This window comes from Vigna unguiculata, chromosome 4 (assembly GCF_037176805.1).
Source record: "Vigna unguiculata cultivar grain cowpea cultivar isolate G323 ecotype 2 chromosome 4, ASM3717680v1, whole genome shotgun sequence".
Taxonomy (NCBI): Eukaryota; Viridiplantae; Streptophyta; class Magnoliopsida; order Fabales; family Fabaceae; genus Vigna; species Vigna unguiculata.
The window spans coordinates 44,216,651-44,235,038 of record NC_140795.1 but is presented as its reverse complement, the minus strand read 5'-3'; the positions used below and the strand labels follow the sequence as shown (position 1 = coordinate 44,235,038).

Here is an 18,388-nt window from a genome sequence, read left to right as displayed (position 1 = left end):
ACTGGATCTTTAAAATACTTTTGATTTTATGATTTATGTGTGGTGTCGTAATTTTGCAACCCATATAATGGGTAGAACTTTAAAAGTATTTTGATTTCATTTTCAGAATTTCCTTGTCACGATGTTCCAATTTCATAACTCATAAGATGGGTTGAACTACTTCCATTTTTTTTTTCTTTCTTATGTTTTTAGTGTGCTTAATTTTCTAACTTATAATATGGACGAGGAATAAGAAATCCATGTAAACTTAAAAGACATTTAAATAATGAATACTTTTTTAGCACATAAATTATGTGTTTCTAGTCCTTTAAATTGATAGTTTTAAATATTCAAAATTTGATTTTAACATTTAGTGTAGAAAATTTAAATTGTTAAATAAATATCGTATATATTTTCTTACTTGAGGGATGGATTTTGATATGCTTATGATGGTTTAATAAAAAGATATTTGAGCCCAAATAAAAGGATCTTAGTAAAGTAGTTTATTTTATCTAAGTACTTAAAGAAAGTTACACAATAACTCTAACTAAATAAAGGGATCTAAAACTATCGAGAATCTTAACTAATCTTTAGACAAAATTACTAACTTAAGTCTCTTTCTTCGAAATTTAATTACTCAAATAAACGTTTTTACTCTTAATTATTGTTCATGAAAAAATAAATACAAAATATAAGTTTGATTAGATTCTTTTTCTTTTATTCCTATAAAAAAAATTAAAAGTGTAATTTACTGAATTATGTTTTTACAATAACATGAGGCATAAATCCTTTCGTTATCTATATGCACAAACTAATCAGTAAAATCTTAATCCAATTCGAACCAACTTGTAAAATTAGAGTTCAAGTTTTGTAAGAAGTACAATCATAACAATGTTTACTATAAATGAAAAGAATTAATTACTCGTTTTCACTTCAGTTTGAACGTTTGAAGTTCGTTTCACTTTGAAAAATATTTTAATTGCGTCCTAATGTTTAGAAAAAAATGTCTCTTAGGTTCTTTAAAAAATATTACAAAATATTACTAATAATGTTAATAACATATCACGAGTTTATCTTTACTTATTTTAATTCATTTTAAAATTTTAATATTCTTTTTTGTAAAACTTTTGTTATCACATATTACTTTTTATGTAGCCTGTGACATTGTGCCATATAACAGTACACGGCCACATATCAATGTTAATATCAAATGTTAGTGTTTTATTAAAAAAAAAAATTCTTTTCCTACACAACTCAAACAAAGTGGAGAGATATTACAATTGTATGAAATTCTACCATTTCTTTCTTAATAAATTTAAGTTTTAAAGTGAGGATTATGAAGTATAAGGATGAGAGACGGATAATATTTTTGAAAATATTCAACACTTTTCCGATCGTCCTATTTTATTTTTTGTGTGAATGCGTCATGTGTGAAAAATATGTACAAACTCTTAAAAAAGAAAAATCACACTAACCAATAAATATAAAATTTATACAAGTATTTTACACTTTTTTGGGTCTCCCTGATAATTAATTTATGTGAAAAAAAAACTGTAACATTCCATATTTAAAATAGGCAAGAATAATAATTTTGTCGAGCAATATGACTTGTAAAGAAAAAAAAAAATTCTTTGTAAGTCAGATATTTTGATGACTTGTATATTTATTCTTCTTTCCTGCCATAATATATGAATTAGTGAGTATGAGAGTGAAAAGCTAAGACTAAGTCAAACAAGAAGTTGGGTTATTAATATTATACATCTTAGAAGTTTATTAGAAAACAAAGAGAAAAAGAAAGTGGAGCCAACAATAGAGACATTCAGAAAAATAGGTAAGATATTAGTGAGACCTTCACTGTTTATGAAGAGAGTTTGTAAATTGGATTCAAGTAATTCTTGGCTTTCAGTCAGAAGAAATCAAGCTACAAAAAGTAGAAAATTAAAAGGGATTTAGGGAGTTAGTTAATTGTAAAAATTATTTTGGTTAAATAAAAGTTAACTGTTTATTTAAATATATGATTCTGGTTTATGTCTGTAGTACAAAAATATTTAAACTTTGTCTTATGTCAATTTTTTCCATTGACATTTTTAATGTAAACTTTAAATATAACAATTTGATCGATTCTTATATAATAGATTATGACAGAATAATAGTTTTTTTTTTTAAATATATTTTCATTATAGTGGACTTCTATCCAAAATTAAAACATAACCATAATTAGTAATTGATTTTGTGTCACCAGAATTACTATGTAATTTACATTAATATATTCTTCAATAATCTCTAGAAATTGAACATGTTGTCATAACTAGAAGAATCACAAAAAAATATTATTACTAGATGACAAAACAGTACTAGAGGTATATTTTCATCCACTTTAGAATATATAACGAATAAATTTTATTTATTTTTATTAAGAGGTATATTAACCATTGCAAGGTATCTTCACACTTTGAAATATTTTAAATCTGGTTCTTTTTTTTTTAACTCATAAGAGTTTTATTAGAACCTTTTGTAAGGAAATATATTTGAGGATATGACAAACAAAATATAAAGTTTCATCTTATATCATTTTAAGCATGCTAGAATTTGTAGAATAACATTAACTATATTGAAACATTTTTTTCTTTCGTAGTACCATTAGATTAGCACTATACACTATATGAAGATGTTACTTAAGAAATAATATTATGAGTTTCACACAAAATCTCATTTATAAAGACATGTATTCTCATTTCTAAAGACATATATTTATCACTTCCCTTTTTAATTAATTTTGTACCTCAAAATTATATAATTTGAATTATCTCTAACCAAACTTCTCAACATTTCTAATAATAGTATATCATATATCACAAATTACGTTTGTAATGATCAAAGAAAAATTACTAAATATTTTATTACAAGATAAAGGTACTAACTCAAACAAATCATCACAAACAGTGGCGGACCTTTGTGGTAGCAGGGAGGGGCCATGGCCCCCCCAAAAATTTGATTTTTTTTTTTAAATTTTAGGTATTTTAAATTTTTTTATATTATAGATATTAGATAATATATTATAAATTAATGATGATTAAATTAAATATTTTATTTCTTTTATAAATATAATAATTAATGTTAATAAATAATAAAATATAAAATCAAACATAATAAAGAATAAAGAATACAAAGATTTATCAAGATGTTTTTATTATTATTTTTCATTATGGTTTGACCTTCTTATAAATCGTTTTCATTTCTTATTCTTAAATTTTTTTCTTTTGTTTTTGAAGAGAAAAATATTTATTTTTTTGCTCTTATTTCTCTTTGTTCTCTTTCATTCACGAGAAGGAAAAGAATTAGGTAATTCTTTTATCTTACTTGATAGTGAAATATTAGTTTAATAAATTATTTAATAAGTCTCTTTTATATTAATTTTTATTTTATGAACATAGAAGTAAAAGTATCTTATTGTGTGTTTTTTTATAACCGGATACTGTGGTTCATTATATGACTTGAGTTTCTCACAAATCGTTCTCATCTCCCATTCTCACCTATTTTTTTTTTTTGTTTCTTAAAGAGAAAAAGATCTACTATTTTTGCTCTCATATATAAGTTGTTGTCTTCCATTCTCGAAAAAATAAAGAAGAAAGTAATTCTCTCGTATCACATGATAGTGAAATATTAGTTTAATAATTGTATATTAATTTATTTAATGAGCTTGTATATTAATTTTTTATTTTATGAACATAAAAGAAAAAATATTGTACTGTGTGTTTTTTATAACTGGATCTTAAGTGTGGTTTGATTATCATCGAATTTTCTTTTGATATTTACGTCTCTCAGTTTTTTATTAGATTATGAAAATTTATTTTTTAGTATTTTTTTTAAATGGGTATACAAATTCAAGTCTTCCATATATTTATTTGTAATCTTTTTTTTAGTTATCGTTATACTAAATTATGTATTCATTTTTATTATATTAGTGACAATAATTAAATGTATAAATTTTGAACGTATTATTTTGGCTCCCACAACAATGTTGATCAAGATCCGCCACTGATCACAAATACATCATTTACCAACCAAATCACATGTCTAGAAATAATAATTCATTGTAATAAAAAAACCACTTTATAACCTTGTTGAGCAGCAAGAAAGTTTCAAAATTCATAAAAATGAGATATTAATTTTAATAAAAAGAAGATAACTTCTAGAAGACAAGTTTAATTTTACTTGACCATCCCCTCAATTTTTAATATGATTTTTTTTTCAGCACACACATGATCATAAGCATGATGTCAATTAAAATAATTCATTTTAATTTCAATGTCATAAACAATATTTTTAAGTTAATAAATCTTATAAAAATATTATTATCAACACACACACACACACACAATCAATATAAATAAAAACAATTATATATAATTTTTTAGGCTTAGTTGAGACTGATTTAATTATAACTATAACACACATTATTTCATATAAAAAAAATATTTTGAGTCTTCTATTCTATATTGTCTTTAATGTTAGAAATGAATAAGTTTTTCTCTTTAATAATGTTAGAAAATGATTATACAAATAATACTAATAATAATAAAAATATGAATAATGTGATAACAATTATTAGAGCAATAATAATACTGACATGTATATGAATGAAAGAATATGAATCGGACCCAACAATTCTTACAACAATAAGATATAACAAGTAAATGAGAAAAATAGTAAAAATATCCTGGGTTGAGACTGCAGAGTGTTGATCTTAGAGAGAAAAGTCCTACTACACATGGTAAAACAAAATCATGTATGCTGCTCTCCCAAGATACAACTACCTGTTAGGTCATTCTAATGTAGTGAAGGATCTCTGAATTTTTTATGAATATCAATATCTTAAAAAATAATACAGAAAATAATACAAAACAATTGTAATAAATTTGATTAAATAAAATGTAAATTTGTAATAAAAAATATAGACATTAACCATAAATAATATTTACCCATAAAATTAAAAGTCTAAAAAAATATAAATAACTATAAGATTATATTTTAATTATATATTTTGTAAATTATATTAGATATTTCCAAGACTCTACGGCAATAACTTTTTCAAATAATTGATAGTGAAAACAAAAAGTTGCCTAAAAGAAAAAAAAAAATCTTTACAAGTTAGGGTTTTTTATGACTTGTATTTTTCTTCTTTGCTACAGCATAGAATATTCCAGCACATAAGAAAAAAAAAAAAAAAGCTTCATGGCTTGGCCTGATATTGAGTGAGTGAGTGTGAAGTGAATGGGTAAGACTGAGTCAAACAATGAATTAGATATTTATAGTCAAGCTCTTTCAAATTTTATAAATAAAAAAATAAGCAAAAAGAGAAAGAAACAAAAAGAGAGACTTTTAGAAATGTGAGTAGCGATAATACATTTAATACATCTCATATTTTAGTGTGACGGTTTATAAAGATTCTTTAAATATATTTGAATATTAATTTTATAAAATAATTCTTTGTTGTCAATTAATTAGAAGAAATCAAGCTAAATAAAATAATAACATCAAAAGTGATTTAAGAAGTTAGTTAATTGCAAAACTATTTTGATTGAAAAAAGTTAACTTGTTTAAATATATGATTCTCGTTTATTTCTTTCATACATTGACGAAAATAAAAAAGTGGATCTTTAAAATAGGTTTGATTTTATGATTTATGTGTGGTGTGTAATTTTGTAACCCATATAATGGATAGGACTTTAAAAGTCTTTCGATTTCATTTCCAGAATTTCCTTGTCACGATTTCCTAATTGAAATAAACAGCATAATACCTACGAAAATGGAAATAATGAAAAGCAAGAAAAGGAGTGAAAGAAGAATATTGAAAACCAAATGACAAAAAGACAAAGACTTTTGAATGCCAACATTTTGTGTACACTTACAATTCAAACAATCCTTTCATACTTTTTTAGCATCTAAATTACGTTTACGTTTCTTCTCCTCCTTTAAATTGATACTTTTAAAAAGATTATACAAAAGATAAAGATGTTACTCATTTTTTGAAAAGTCAAATTGATTTTAACATTTAGTCTTTGTTTTATTGTAGCAAAACATTAAAGTGGAAGTGAGTGTTGTGTTAGTATTTATTGATTTGAGTTGATTTATAAAACCAAATTTAGAGAAACAGAGAAGAGAGTGATCTTTTTTTGAAGCGAGAAGATTTAAGTACAAAATAAAGTAATTTCTTCGTGCAATTATCATTTTATTTTTATACCTTTTCAATTTTTTACTTTTACACTTTTTTACTTTTTTTATTATACTTAGACTTGATCTCAAATGTATAATTTTGAATTTAAATTATTTTTATTAATGTATAATTTGTTTTTTAACAAAATTATTCCTATTTAATTTATATTAATTTTAAACTAAAACATATATAAGTTTAAAATAATTTCATAATGTCAAATTATTACTTAAATTTTTTTAAACTAATCTCAAAAAATTAATTCCATCTTAATTTCTAAAAATCATATTTTTATCAATATTTTTTTAATTTAAATAATAACTTATATTTCATTATAATATAATATACACTATTTATAATTTAATTTAAATTACTATATATATATATATATATATATATATATATATAAGTGTAAACTGGTAATTTAATTTTTTTACCCATTAAGCTATTTTTTCTAATTTATCGCAGCTATCACATATTTCACTAATTATCATTAACTTTCCTTTCTTTTCCCTTCGAATCTTACCCTTCAAATCTTATCTTTTTCTTAGTCTAAACAAAACAAATTGTTAAATAGATAGCGTATATATTTTCCTACTTGTGGAATGGATTTTGATATGCTATAATGGTTTAATAAAAAGAGGTTTGAGCCCAACTTAAGGGATCGTAGTAAAGTTTATTTTATGTAAGTACTTAAAGAAAGTTACACCAGAAAGAACTCTAACCAAATAAAGGGATCTAAAACTATCGAGAATCTTGACTAATCTTTAGACAAAAATTACTAACTTAGCTCTCATTCTTTCAGATTTAATTACTCAAATATTTTTTTTTAATCTTTGTTCATGAAAACTTTAATACAAAATATAAGTTTGATTAGATTTTTTTTTCTTTTACTCCAGTAAACATTTTTCAAGTGTAATTTAGTGAATAATGTTTTTACAATTACATGAGGCATAAATCCTTTCGTTATTTTTATCTACAAATTAATCATTAAAATCTTCATCCAGTTGGAACCAACCTTCACTATTAGTGAGACCTTCACTATTTATGAAGAGAGTTTTTAAAATGGATTTGAATACTAATTTTAAAAAGTAATTCTTGGCTTTCAGTGAGAAGAAATCAAGCTAAAAAAAAGTAGAAAGTTAGAAGTGATTTATGGAGTTAGTTAATTGTAAAATTATTTTGGTTAAATGAAAGTTAACTGTTTATTTAAATATATGATTCTGGTTTATTTCTTTAGTACATCCTCAAAGAATGAAAAATATTTAAACGTTTTGGCTGGCATCGATGAAGAGGAGGAATGCTGATCTTTTGTAAGGTCCCATAAAAGAGAAGATAAAATATGAAAGTGATATTGAGAGGTGAATTTGATTTAATAAAATTAGCATAGAAATTAAAATTGATAAACAGATAGCGCAACTATGAAAAGGCGATGCAGTTCTCTCTATAAATAGGGCATTTAGTATGTAAGCATAACCCATAACCACTTCTTTGTAATGAAAAAGCACTTGTTTCTTTATAATAGCTTGTTAAAAATGACTTCCTCCTTTTTTACGGTTGTGTTTGTTTATTCACTATTTATGTCAACTTTTGGTGTGGGCAGAGAGACGGTGTGCATGGGAAGTGAGAGAGCAACATTGTTAAAGTTGAAGCATAATCTCACAGATCCTTCAAATAGACTTTCTTCTTGGAATGCTTCTATCAATCCCAATTGCTGCCACTGGGATGGAGTTGTCTGCAACAACATTACATCTCATGTTTCAGAGCTTCACCTCAGAACTTCATTTCCTGATTTCGATGACAGCCTTCCTTATCCATTGGATGAAGAAGCATACCAAGAAGCATTGAAAGAGTATAATAGAGTGGCATTGGGTGGAGAGATAAATCCTTGTTTGGTTGATTTGAAGCATTTGAATTACTTGGATTTCAGCGGCAATATTTTTCAATATATTCCAATTCCTTCTTTCATCGCAACAATTACTTCCTTAACTTATCTCAACCTTTCTTATGCTGGATTCAAGAAAAATATTCCTTCTCAAATGGGAAATCTCTCCAATTTACTCTACCTTGATCTCAGTTATCTTTATTTTGAAAGTTATGAAAATGTTGATTGGCTATCTAGTATGTCCAAACTTCGTTATCTTGACTTGAGCCACACTTGGTCATTTGAAGGAGGTGTGTCAATTCCTTCTTGTCTTGGCTCAATGACCTCCTTAATTCACTTGGACCTCTCTTATTCTGGATTTATGGGCAACATTCCTCCTGAGATTGGAAATCTTTCCAATTTGGCGTATCTAGACCTAAGCGGTGCTGCCAATGGAACACTTCCCTCTCAAATTGGAAATCTCTCCAACTTGCTCTACCTGGATCTTCGAAGTGGTGATTCTATTGACAAAAGTTATTTTATTGGAAATGTTGACTGGTTGTCAAGTCTTACTAAGCTTGAATATCTTGATTTAGGAGGTGCAAACCTATCCCAATCATTTCACTTGCTTCACACCCTCCAACCTCTTTCTTCTTTGCTGCACCTACATTTGTCAGGATGCACACTTCCTTACTCCAATCAACCATCATTTCTTAACTCCTCGTCTCTCGTCACTCTTGATGTTTCTGACATTTCTTATAATTCTAAAATTTCATTTGTTCCAAAGTGGGTGTTTGGACTAAAGAAACTTGTTGCTCTCTTTTTATATGTTAACAACTTTGAAGGTCAAATTCCTAATGGTCTTCGAAATCTCACACTTATTGAAAATCTTGATTTGAGTGAAAATTCATTTTCATCTTCTATACCTCATTGGTTTTATAGTAGTTTTCCTCATCTCAAGTTCTTGCACCTATCAAGCAACAACTTACAAGGAAATATTTCTGATGCCTTTGGAAATATGACTTCTCTAGTTACACTTGATTTGTCATACAATCAACTTGAAGGTCCAATTCCAACTTCTTTTGGTTATCTCTGCAACTTAAGGGCAATATATTTCTCATATCTTAAACTCAACCAATGTATTAATGAAATTTTAGATATTGTTATTCCTTGTATCTCCCATGGACTCGAAAGACTTGTAGTTCAAAGCTCTCAACTTTCTGGCAATCTTCCACTATCTCTTGGAAAACTTTCATCATTAAGAACTCTTTCTCTATCCAACAATCAACTTAGTGGAAATCCGTTTGAAAGTCTTAGATCACTTTCTAAATTGTCAAATCTTGATATTGGTTATAATCATTTTGAAGGAGTTGTCACAGAGGATCATCTCACAAACCTTACAAGTTTAAGTGACCTTTATGCACCAGGAAACAATTTGACTTTAAAAGTGGGTACCAACTGGCATCCTACTTTTCAACTTACTTATTTGGATATGAGTTCTTGGCAATTAAGTTCCAACTTTCCTTCATGGATTCAATCACAAGACAAACTTGATTATTTAGCGATGCCTAACACGGGAATTTTGGATTCTATTCCCTATTGGTTTTGGAAAACATTTTCTCAAGCTTCTTTTCTAAATCTCTCTCATAATCATATCCATGGTGAGCTTCAGACTACTTTAAAGAATCCAATATCTATAATTACTGTTGATCTAAGTGCAAATAAGTTAAGTGGCAAATTTCCTTCACTTTCAAATGGTGTGGGTTTTTTGGACCTTTCAAGCAATTCATTCTCCAAATCCATGGATGATTTTTTATGCAAAGGTCAAGAGAAGCCAATGAAATTAGAATTTCTCAATCTTGCATCGAATAACTTATCAGGGGAAATACCAGATTGTTGGGACATCTGGCCATATCTATTGGATGTAAATTTACAAAATAATAATTTTGTTGGAAACATTCCCCAATCCATGAGTTCCTTGATAGAGCTAGAATCATTAAGCATCCGTAAAAACTTGCTCTCGGGAACATTTCCTACAATTTTGAAAAAGACCAATAAATTGATTTTGTTGGATCTTGGAGAAAATAATTTTTCAGGAACAATTCCAACTTGGGTTGGAGAAAGATTTTTAGATATGAAGGTTCTTATCCTTCGATCAAATAGATTTTCGGATCATATTCCTAATAAAATATGTGATATGAGTCTTCTTCAAGTGTTAGACCTTGCACAAAATAATCTGACTGGAAACATACCTACTTGTTTTAATAGTTTGAAGACCATGACCCAGATGAACAAAAGTACAACTGCTCTTATCTATTTTTCTGCTAGAAACTATACATTTCTATATTCAGATTATATTGTAATCAGTGTTCGTCTTTGGTTGAAAGGAAGAGGAGATGAATACAAAAACTTTCTCGGGTTGGTAACAAGCATTGATTTGTCAAATAACAAATTAGTAGGAGAAATACCCAGAGAAGTCACAGATTTAAATGGTTTGATGTTTTTGAACTTGTCCCACAACCAACTTAGTGGTCACATTCCACAAAACATTGGTAATATGGGATCATTGTTGTCCATTGATTTTTCAAGGAATGAACTTTCTGGTGAAATCCCTCCAACTATTTCAAATTTGAGCTTTCTAAGCATGCTAGACTTGTCTTATAATCATTTGAATGGAAAAATTCCAACAGGAACTCAGTTGCAAACCTTTGATGCCTCAAACTTTATTGGCAACAATCTTTGTGGCCCACCACTACCCATCAGTTGCATCTCCAATGACAAAAGCTATATTCAGAATGGCAAAGGGAGTGATAGGCATGGATTAAACTTATTTTATGTGGGTATGACATTTGGATATATGGTGGGATTTTGGATAGTAGTTGGTCCTCTGGTCATTTGTAGATCATGGCGTTATGCCTATTTTCATTTCCTTGATCATGTGTGGTTCAAACTTCAATATTTTTTCTAATGTCAGTACAATATATCTAATGTGGTGAGAAATAAAGTTATTATAAAACATGGAAGTTAATTTGAACTACTCTGTATTGCATAGTTGATCAAATTTTCAGGTAATTTCTGTTTTGTTTGATTTATTTTCAAATATGGGAGTGTTATTTATTTAAATTACTAGTGGATTTCAAAGCTAAAGAATCTACATGTCCAACTTATTATGGATAAATTCTAGCTAATTTAACAAATTGCAATCTGTTGTTAGAAAATTTAGACAGTGTGAAGTTAATTTGAACCATGTAGAACTCTTGTTGAAAAGAATTGAAGCAATATATTTAATGAGTTGCTTGAGTTTTAGATACTCAAAGGCATTCGTATTCAAATTTATAGATGGTTATAATTTCTTTCTCAATAGCAAGATTCAAAGGCATTATAAAAAGACTACTTTCTTTCTCAACAGCAAGATTCAAATACTTTGTGAACGTTTAGTTTTGGATGTAACATTTTTAACTTTATCTCTTAATTTTTTTAAATTTATTCCATTTTATTTTAACATTTTACATATAAACAGGAGAAAAATGAGACTCTGGTATGAAGCTCTAATGACACCCATTGGAACTCTGTTGAATAGGCAAAATTGTCTTCTCTGCATTTGATAGACTTTTGATCAAAGATATGTAAAAAATTCTCATACATTGGATTAATCGGAGGAGTACTGCTTTCATTAATTGGTATTGTTAGTTTCAGTTTTCATTGTTAAAAGGTAAATGTTGAATGCCATAAATAAAAGCTTATAAAAGAAAAGTGATTCATGAAAGAGGTAGAGAGTAAAGAAAAGTAGTAATGGAAAGGAAGCAGATGCAGGATAAAATAGGTTAGTTTGATTGATTTGTATTGACCTCTATAATTTATAAATGGATTGAGAAAGTGCTTAATATCTATAAAAAAAAAAAAACCATTGAAATCATTACATCTAATACTATATACAATTGGGAACTAACAAAAGGAAACTTTTTACATTGAATAATATATATGATCTTCTTCATAATTCAAATTTTTATCTACAAAAGGTAAAACAGCTTACGTGTCACTCTCTCAGCGTTTTCAAGTTTTAAAAATAATTGCAAAAGCAGATGAAAAACTGAAGTTGATATTTTCTTTCTCTCTCTTCCGGAGTCTTCTCAGCTTCTTCTGTCTCAATGCTTTCTCTCTCTTGCTCATTTTCTCTGCGACCGCCTTCTCTCTTCTTTCTCTATCTTCTCATTCTCTCTGACCGACCCAGCAAAAAAACCATCTCTCTTCTTTCTCTATCTTCTCATTCTCTCTGACCGACCCAGCAAAAAAACCATCTCTCTTCTTTCTCTATCTTCTCATTCTCTCTGACCGACCCAGCAAAAAAACCATTCTGGAGATGCTTTTTTTATTTTTCTTACATTTCATCTGTTCATCTTCTTATGTTCATCATGTTTGTTTTGTTTACAGGCTTCAACTGTCGCTTATAAAGACATGCATCTCAGATTTCCCGTTGATCTATCCATTTTTGTTGTGGATGTTTAATTTTTTGGGTTTCTCAAGCTAACTGGTATTTTTGTTGATGTTTTTTCCAAAGATCTGATGGTTTCTTTTGTTCATCTTATTTTTCAGGTATATAAATGGTTGAAATCAAGAGTACTTGCACAGACATCTTTTTTAACCCCCCAAAAACCGAGTATGGAGATGTTTTTTCTATTTTTCTTACATTTCATCGTTTCATCTTCTTCTGTTCATCATGTTTGTTTTGTTTTCAGGCTTCCACTGAAGCTTAAAAAGACATGCATCTGAGATTTCCCGTTCATCTGTCCATTTTTGTTGTGGATATCTTTTTTTTTGGCTTTGTCAACGTAACTAGTATTTTTCTTGAATTTTTTTACAAAGATCTAATGGTTTCTTTTGTTCATCTTATTTTTCAGGTATATAAATGGTTGAAATCAAGAGTACAACCACAGACATCTTTTTTTTCCACCAAAAAACTGAATATGGAGATGTTTTTTCTATTTTTCTTACATTTCATCGTTTCATCTTCTTCTGTTCATCATGTTTGTTTTGTTTACAGGCTTCAAGTGAAGCTTAAAAAGACATGCATCTGAGATTTCCCGTTCATCTGTCCATTTTTGTTGTGGATATCTTTTTTTTTGGGTTTGTCAAGCTAACTGGTATTTTTCTTGATTTTTTTTACCAAGATCTAATGGTTTTTTTGCTTTATCTTATTTTTCAGTGTAAATGCTTGAAATGAAGACTACAACCACAGTGGTTTTTTTTAAGCAGCCAAAAAACCAGTCTGGAGTTGCTTTTTCTATTTTTCTTTCATTTGAAGCATTCGTCTTCTTCTGTTCATCATGTTTTTTTGTTTTACAGGCTTCAACTGACGCTTAAAATCTGAATGTCAGATTTGCCGTTCATCTGTCCATTTTTGTTGTTCATCTCTTTACTTTTTTTGTTTCTGAACCTAACTGGTATTTTTCTTTATGTTTCTTTCAAATATCTATTGGTTCTTTGCTTCATCTTATTTTTCAGTGTTTAAATGCTTCAAATGAAGAGTAGGAGCACAATTTTCTGTTTAAAGCAGCAAAAACTCGACTCTGGCGAGGCTATTTATATCTTTCTTACATTTCATCTGTTCATCTTCTTCTGTTCATCATCTTCCTTGAAGGGGTTTGCGTTCAACTGAAGACTACAAACACATTCATGTTATATTTTCCTATGATTTTTTTGTTTTTGTCGAAACCTTTTATTTTTTTTGGTTTCTCAACCGAACTTTTATGGTTCTTTATGTTTTTTGCAAAGATCTGATGGTTTGTTTTGTTCATTTTATTTTCCAGGTATATACAAGGTTGAAATGAAGAGTACAACCACATACATCTTTTTTAACCACCAAAAAATCCAGTATGGCGATTCTTTATCTATTTTCCTGAGCTTTCTGCAGATCATATTCTTCTGTTCTTCTTTTCTCGATATTGCTTCATCTTAAGTTTGAGTTTTTTTAATTCTTGAAATGAAGATTAAAACACAAACATGTTTTTTAAACCGCAAAATAACGATTCTTATGTTCATCATTTTTCTTTTGAACGCCAGACTACCAACACATAGATGTGAGCTTTTTTCATGTCGTAATTTGTTATTATTTTTAATTTATTTCGACTTCTTCTTTTAATTTTTAAAACCCCTTTGTATTCTCTGTGTATTCAAAATAACAGTTCACAAAGCTTAAATTTGTAATTGTAATTATTTATTTATTTATATTTATTTTATTATTTCAACCCTATTATCTTTTAAGTCGTCCTTTTTTTTCACTTTTATATTCACAATTAATTGAATAAATTGTGATGCACGCTTCACCTGTAAGTACGGACCCTACCAAAAGGAATGACTTATCCTTTTCTCTTTCTATATATTTGCAACAGTAATGACCTTTCGTTTTCTCTTTCTATATATTGGCGTCTACATACTGACAAATCTTATTTCTTTTGTGTGACCCATTATCTTCTCTTCCAATTATTCTTCATACCCACTATTTTCTCTAACAATGGAATCCGTGCGCACACAACAAGCCATACTTTCTGGCAAAATGCTTGGCGGTTTCGTCACTATGTTTTTGAAAGACCAGGTTTTTTTTTATTCATTCACATTCCTTTCTATTTTTGGTTTGTATTTCTTTATTCTAAACTTCCTTATTTTGAAGGGTTTTGGGTACGTCGACCGTCTCTTCATAATACGTAATTTGAAGGACCTTGGTTCACAGTGGACCATTGTTGATTACGAAAGGAATGTTCATACTGTTACGTACAACATGAATATTCACACTCCAATGATCACCCAAGGCTGGAATGATTTAATCTCTTTTTATGCAGATGAGTCTGACAAATTGGTTGTGTTCAAATATTTTGGAAATTCGTCCTTCCAACTACACGTCTCTAAACGTGTTTGCGACTCAACATTGAAAGCCAACTTCTTCAACCATCTTTCTATTCGTCGTCCTCTACATACTTCAGACTTAAAGCATTTTGAAGTTCAACTATCAACATACTACTGTCGATCCAGCCACTTGGTTAGTTTTTTTTTTCTTTGATTATTTATTTACATGGATTCTGAATAAGTAAGATATTTTTTCCTTTTTGTTGCAGTATTTGAAAAAGAATTTGCCACTTATTTTAAAAATAGTGGTCTTAGATCTATTGTTCTACACGGACCACGGGGACAAGTCGAATGTAAACTGATCATAAGACTTTATTCTGTTAAGATTGGAACTGGCTGGAAAAGTTTTTGTAATCTTCATCAACTTTCTGCAGATGATCATCGTGAGGATTTTTTTGAAGTTGAAGGACACACAACAACGAACCATATCAAAGTGTTTTATCCATTAATCTGGTTTTAAGTTATAACATGTTGTATATTCTTTTTGTTAATCTTCTTTTATATATATATATATATATATATATATATATATATCAATCTATAAGAAGATTTTTAGGTCAATTATATTTTGTATGCACTTATAACATATATTAGTCTATGTGTTTGCTTTTATACATTTAGTCTGTATGATCTTTTTTATTTTTTGTTATGTTTACGACTTTTGTACATTTTTATCAAAGACATTAATGACTAATATATTTTTATAAAATTAAACTATTACATTTAAATCAAAACTTTAAACAAAATATAAATGAATGTGTTTTACAATTATAATTTTAATCAGACACGTCATTAAAAGACATTAAATATTAATCATTATATATTTGCTGAGCAACATCTCAATATTTATATTTTTAATTAGTGTAATTCATTTTATTTAATATTTCAATAAATATTTCTTTTTATTAATTTCAATTCAACCAGTCTATCAGGTTTCCCCGCATTAATTACTCCACTGCTCGAGGTAATGATGATTGAACTCCTCGATCATCTGCAACACTCTTTCATTATTTCAAATCATTCAGCCGATTAAATTAATGACCATTTCTTTTTCCAAGAGACGTTTAGATATTTGAAACGTTTTTCTCATTATGTTTTTCACATCTCACGAGAATGATGATTGCAGTGTCTGTTGCCGTGTCATACTTATCTCATTCTCCAGACTCTTCCACTGTCTGGTATATATTTGTTTCATTAATATTTTTTGCAGGATGAAAGTAATTAACTTATCTTCTCTGCTTCACATTAACACCATTACACTGCGATAACAAGCCATCCGCTTCCACTTCAAGAAGTTCTTATTCATTACAAAAAGGTATGACTGTTAAACCCTTTTATCAACTCTACTTCTCTTCATCTCCTATATTTCTTTGTCGCCATATTCTATGCATGTTTTTAGAAACAGACTTTTTTATATTCGGTTTTGATCTTCATCTTCGTTTCATTTTTCTAACCAGACGTTTCTATAAGCAGTGGTTTTGATAATATTTTCTGTTCATCTTTCTCGCCATATTGTATGCATGTTTTTATAAGCAGCCTTTTTTATAATCGATTTTGATCTTCATCTTCCTTTCATTTTTCTAAGAAGACCTTTCTATAAGCAGTGGTATTTATAATATTTTTTCTTCATCTTTCTCTGATTTTTTTAAGCAGTCTTTTTTATATTAGGTTCTGTTCATTATCTTTCTCTCATTTTTTAAAACAGACGTTCTTAGAAGCTATTATTTTCATCATGTTCAACAATTTGTTCTACACTGTTACAGTCCGTTTAATTTATATTTCCCAAAACAAACCTATTTTTCCAATTTTACAGATGACCACTAAGCAATGCATCCTTGGTGAACAATCCATACTTGGCTCAAAATGGAAGGGTGGATTCTTTACTATTTTCATGGAAGACCAGGTTTTTGTGAACTTGCTTATTATAAAAAATTTACCATCAGTGTTCTCCGACATCCTTTACTAATTCTGTTTTTATATTGGTTTTATTATGAAGGATTTTGCGTTCGTCAATCGTTTGTTTGTCATTCAATTAGGCATTGAACTGGGTCCACGTTGGACTATTTATGATAAAAAAGGCCATGTTCACCATGTTACCTTCAACATGAATACCTATGGTCCGCGAATTACTGATGGCTGGGTTGATATAAGAAAGTTTTATCAAATTCAACCACCGAAACTATGTTATTTAAGGCATACCGGGAATTCTGTTTTTGAAATACACTTTTACGATCATTGTTCAGAATCAACTGTCCATAAATTCCTAAGTCATGTTAGAACAAATGCTCCTCTCATAAGGACCAAGTTAATTCATTTTGAGTTCCGGCTTTCTAAGTACAACTGCAAAGCAAGCTTTCTAGTGATTTTTTTTATCTTATTTTTCCATCATTTATTTTCTTTAATCTTGACACGTACAAAATTAATTTTTGTCGATATTATTTTTTATATTTTTTATTCTCAGGGCTTAAATTCAGACTTACGACAATATTTTGCCAACACTCAGTTCTCACACATTGTTCTTTACGGTCCAAAGGCACGAGTTGAATGCAAGTTGTTGATTAGACCTAGATCAGTCAAGATAGGAAGTGGATGGAAACGTTTTCGTGAAGTTCATGGACTCGAGGAAAAAGATATAATTCTTTTTGAGGTTGACGGTCAACAAGCAAGCAATGATATCAATGTTCTTCTTAATATAAATGATTATTATCATCCGCTATGAACAATCTATAAACAATATTTCTTAACAGATTTATAATCTGTATGTTTTGTATGAAGTTTAGTTGTTTATTATTATATTATATATATGTATATGTTTTAGTCGGTGTATTTTGAACTTCTGCAAAGTTATTTACTCATACCTGCTCCATATCTTCTTCCATATACGTAAATCTGTGGCAGTTAATTACTGTCAGACACAAATCATATCATGTCTCTGCTTTTTAATTTTTTTTTATATATATTTAAATATATAACTTTCCAGAACATTTTTCATACACATCCCTTATAATACTTTTTTAATATTTGATTTCAATGTCTATTGATATGACATATTGCACTGCTTCATTATGTTTCTTTATCTTCCACCTTCCACGAGATTTCTTCTGCTGTAAGCATCCGTCATTTCATAAAATATTTAATTGTACTATTGATATATTTTGTTTTTTATTTTTTCACGTTATTAACTTAAATAATCCAAAGTTCTCCTCGAAGTTTCTAACAAAGTTCCTTCTCTTAGAAGATTGTTTTGCTTCTGCACCATACTTTTATTTGTCTTTTTGTATAGATCCAACACAGTTTCTTCATCCAGAAGACGTTTCACATACATTAACGTATTCTTACAAGCCATTAACGTTTCCAGTCATCACAGGTATGTACTTCATTTGTTTTATATACAAATATAGTATTCTTGCTTTACAGACGAAATGATATGA

At 28.4% G+C, this 18,388-nt stretch overlaps 1 protein-coding gene across 1 annotated transcript; it reads left to right on the top strand.

Moving 5' to 3' along the window:
* The first annotated feature begins 7,728 nt into the window (after positions 1 to 7,728).
* On the top strand, positions 7,729 to 11,116 carry LOC114180868 (receptor-like protein EIX2). Its single transcript, XM_085672359.1, has one exon. The coding sequence runs from the start codon at positions 7,729 to 7,731 to the stop codon at positions 11,023 to 11,025; it is 3,297 nt and encodes a 1,098-aa protein (XP_085528485.1). The 3' UTR covers positions 11,026 to 11,116.
* Positions 11,117 to 18,388: the final 7,272 nt, after the last annotated feature.

What these genes read in the sequence shown, in the direction of transcription:
- LOC114180868 (XM_085672359.1), top strand. Translation starts at nt 7,729, where the DNA reads ATGACTTCCTCCTTTTTTACGGTTGTGTTTGTTTATTCACTATTTATG.